The 4,241-nt window shown below is 44.4% G+C and overlaps 1 protein-coding gene across 2 annotated transcripts in view; it reads right to left on the reverse strand.

Annotated features, from left to right (window-relative positions):
• Nucleotides 1-603: 603 nt before the first annotated feature.
• Nucleotides 604-4,241, reverse strand: part of fam107b (family with sequence similarity 107 member B) — a 23,522-nt gene continuing 19,884 nt past the window's right edge. For both annotated transcript variants that reach the window (XM_030790208.1, XM_030790207.1), the window contains exons 3-4: nucleotides 2,059-2,215; nucleotides 604-1,780 (exon numbers count right to left, since the gene is read on the reverse strand). In XM_030790208.1, coding sequence (XP_030646068.1) covers nucleotides 1,661-1,780; nucleotides 2,059-2,215 — 277 coding nt within the window. In that variant the 3' untranslated portion in view covers nucleotides 604-1,660. The remainder of the gene's footprint in view (nucleotides 1,781-2,058; nucleotides 2,216-4,241) is intronic.

Here is a 4,241-nt window from a genome sequence, read left to right on the forward strand (position 1 = left end):
CTGCAGAGGAACAGTTTTGTGTGAGTCTCACTTCAGCGCTCGGTGACATTGAGCAGAACACAGCAGACCTATTTACCCCGTTAGTCAGGCTGATGTGGATATACACTGCCCCCTTGTGGCAGTCTGTCTGACTTACACTTTAGACTGACCTCCATTGTATACCTGCGCACTGTCTTTTGGGGTCAGATTGTTGCTGATGCCTGATAAAGTCTCTAAACTAAGAGACTGCAGCCTCTGGATTAATCTTATTTTATTATGAGGAAAATTATGAGAATTCATACCAAAGGATTCATCTTCCATCTTGCTGAGAAGAAAGATGTGAAGAGAGGCATGTGTAGCGAGAAGTACAAATATTCTCTCTCTCTCACACACACACACACACACACACACACACACACACACACACACACGCACACACACACACACACACTTACATACATACACACACTTACATACACACACATGCATACACACACACACACACTTGCACACACACACACAAACATACACACACGCACACACTCCTGCATGAGACAGTGGCTTTTCTGGATCATTGAGACATCCGTGGGTGTTAAGTGAGCAGGGAGACAGTGTGTACAGATGATAAAATAATATTTATTAAAAGGGTTTTTGAGGGAAAACACAGATTAGCTGGTTAATAGCAAGTCTATACAACAAAGAGTCTGCTCCCTTTGAATACTGAAACTAACACAGAACTCTTTTTTCCCATCACACCTGCTCCCAGAAAGCACTGTATGTCCATTTGGAAAAGAGCAACACGAGAGAAAAGGTTTGAAGAAAACCCCATCATTTCAGCCTTCCATACCACATTTTACCAAAAACGTGTTAATTTATAATCCTTTTAATCATAAAAAACAACAAAAATATATAAGCAAACTCACAAAACTAATTCTAATATTGCTTAAAAGAGGCATAGCTGAGTGCACAATATTACAAACAAACAAACAAACAAACAAACAAACACACAAACAAACAGAAGGCTATAAGGCTGTGTGTAACACACTCAGGCCTTTAATGATCCGCATCACAAAATAAGTTGTTGGGGATTTTTTTTTTTTTTTTATCATTCTCTGCCATCAAACAAAAGGAGTAGGAAAGCAAACTGAGATTTCTCCCTCTGCTATCAGGAGGAGGAGGCATAAATTAAAAAAGAAAGAATTTTGGCTAGCAAACACAGCTTCAAGAGTCTGTCCAGTGTCCCATTTTTGCATTTTTAAAAGCTATTATTCAAGACAGCTTAGAGTGGCTTTTCCAAAGACAAAGGAAGACACACCATGTCGGGGGGAAAAAGGTCTATGAAGGTTTTTGTTTGTCCCATCATGTCCACTGAAGCCCATCCTCCAGTGATGTGTGTAAGTGTGTGTGTGTGTGTGTGTGTGTGTGTGTAAGCGTGTGCGTGTGTGTGTGAGAGAGTGGACACACGGGCATGTTCACCCCTCTCCTAGCTGTCGGTGTCTGGCATCAGGGCTTGAGTGAATACTGCGTAAATCTGCCAACCAGCAGAAGGAACCATTCATCTAAAGTCTGTTTTTTCACAGGGACACAGGGGCAGGGAGCACAAGGAAATCCCCACAAACTGCAGTCCAGTCGCCATGGCGACATGTGCCGCGGACTCCTTTCAGGACACCCCTGCGGGTCTCTAAGTGGTACGTTCCTGTTCATCCACCTCTTGCTTGGTTCTTCTCAGGTTGCTCTTCATTTTGACAAACTCAGGGGTGTTCTCCTGCTCCTCCTCATTCTTCTGCTGCTCCAGCTCCAGCTACACACACACACACACACACACACACACACACACACACACACACACACACACACAGAGAACATTCTTTCATTCCCTCTCTTACAGGTATCTCACAGGTATGCTGTTGCCATTAGCTAAGGATTCTCTTGGTCAAATATTTTTAAGTATACTCAGAGTCTATTTACAGTTGTGACAACGTGTGTTTACAATATGCTGTACAAGGCTGTAAGGTTTTGTCTGTGTGCGTGCGTGTGTGTGTGTGCGTGTGTGTGTGCGCGTGTGTGTGTGTGACTGACCTGTTCGAGTTTCTGCTGTCTCTTCATCAGTTCGATCTCCAGGTCGGATTGTTTCTTGTGGGCCTCCTGTTCCTCTTTCTGGGCCTTCAGCACCTGGTCCCTCTTCCTCTTCTCCATCACCTTCTGGAGCTCCGGTTTATTCTGCGGAGCCAACCCCCTACGACCATAAAACTGCCAGTCAGTGCACAGGATACCAAAATCAACAGCACCATCAGCCAGTCAGTGAGGTAAACATTCTCTCTTTGCTCGGTACCAAGCGTGAGCAATGAGCAGTGTTGAATAATTCTGTACCTCTAGTACTTTTACCCTGTGAGACAACACTACACAATGCTGTTCTCTCCCCGGGCTCACACACACACACACACACACACACACATACACGCGCACAGACACACACACACACACGCACACCATAATCTACGGTGACAGATGTCAGGGCACACTTGACACTGAGCGGAGTTAATAAAATCAGAAACACAATGTTCTTTTTGGTCATATCTCTCATCACTCCTGCACTGTGCTGTCTCCGCCTACACCCACCTCAACACAGAGATGGTGCCATGGTAACCAGGACTGAGTGAGATTGAAGGAGCAGATAACACTACTTCCATAAGCCGAAAATGAAAAGATGTGAAAGTCTGAGAGATGAATTCATAAAAATGATGTAATTTAGTAGCTCCCACCCCAGCCAAACCCGGATGGGTTCACATGCTGTAATCCCCACAGGGGTGTGGGCCTGGATTGGGATTAAGAGATTGCAAGATTGGGATATCGGGAGGTTATTGGCTGAGATGTAATTCTACTGATAGTGGATCTGTTCTCACACACAGACTTAACCCTATAAAAGCTCTGGTCACAGGACAAGGCAGTTACAGCACAAGCTATTGTTAACCTCATCACCTTATCCTCTGTTTCTTCTTCTTCTTATTATTATTATTATCATCAGATTTCACACTCATAAACCTGTTGGCCCCTTACAGTATGACTAATCTGTCTGCCTCTCCCTCCCTCTCTCTCTCTCTCTCTTTCTGGCCTCCGTCTCTCTCTCTCCCTCCCTCTCTCTCTCTCCTTCCCTCTCTCTCTCTCCTTCCCTCTCTCTCTCTTTTTGGCCTCCCTCCCTCCTTCCCTCTCTCTCTCTCCCTCTCTCTCTGAAATGAAGAATGGCAAATCTGCCTTGGCTGAAGCAGACACAGCAGGGCTGAGATGAGATTTTCAGACTGTTTGACATGTTTGTGTGTGTGTGTGTGTGTGTGTAAATGTTATGTAACAGTACAGTTCAAACTAAAAAAAAAGAAAAAAAGAAACACAGGACTTTCTGCTCAGAGCAGCCATGGTGTCTAAGAACTAGGTCCTCAGACAAAGCCCCTTATGCATCTTCCTCTGCTCCTCCTCATCATCACTGATCTACACACAGGACTGGAGTAATGATGGAAGATCACACTGTTCTCAGTTATCCAGACGTGAGTGTGTAAGCGGGTGTGCGCAGGTGTGTGAGTGTGTGTGTGTGTACTGGACAAATAAGGTTTGTGTATTGAGTGTCCTCCTGTGGTGCCGTCCAAACGCTTTCCACAGATTTACAGACAAGAGTCAGAGAAGTTCAGACTTACGACTCAGAAGGTCTTTTGACTTAACACAGGTAGAGCTGTACTATGCACTGAAGGTCTTTTGACTTAACACAGGTAGAGCTGTACTGTGTACTGAAGGTCTTTTGACTTAAAGGACACAGGTAAAGCTGTACTGTGTACTGAAGGTCTTTTGACTTAACACAGGTAAAGTTGTACTATGCACTGAAGGTCTTTTGACTTAAAGGACACAGGTAAAGCTGTACTGTGTACTGAAGGTCTTTTGACTTAACACAGGTAAAGCTGTACTGTGTACTGAAGGTCTTTTGACTTAACACAGGTAAAGTTGTACTGTGTACTGAAGGTCTTTTGACTTAGAGGGCAGAGGTGGAGTTGTACTGTGTATACAGGCTTTACTAGGATATCAACTGAGGATATCATACATGTAAAAAACAATACCTGTACAGCCTGGGAGTTTGGAGTTACTCATTAAGCATGTGGAGTCAGGGTCAGGGGTAACCTCTGTTCAAGCCAGTAATTTGACCGAGTGTTTCTGGGATAGATGAAAGAGTGTTTGGGCGTTTCTATGGCACAGTGTCCCAGACTCAGTACAGCACAGAA

This window comes from Chanos chanos, chromosome 13 (genome assembly GCF_902362185.1).
Source record: "Chanos chanos chromosome 13, fChaCha1.1, whole genome shotgun sequence".
In the NCBI taxonomy this organism is placed as follows: domain Eukaryota; kingdom Metazoa; phylum Chordata; class Actinopteri; order Gonorynchiformes; family Chanidae; genus Chanos; species Chanos chanos.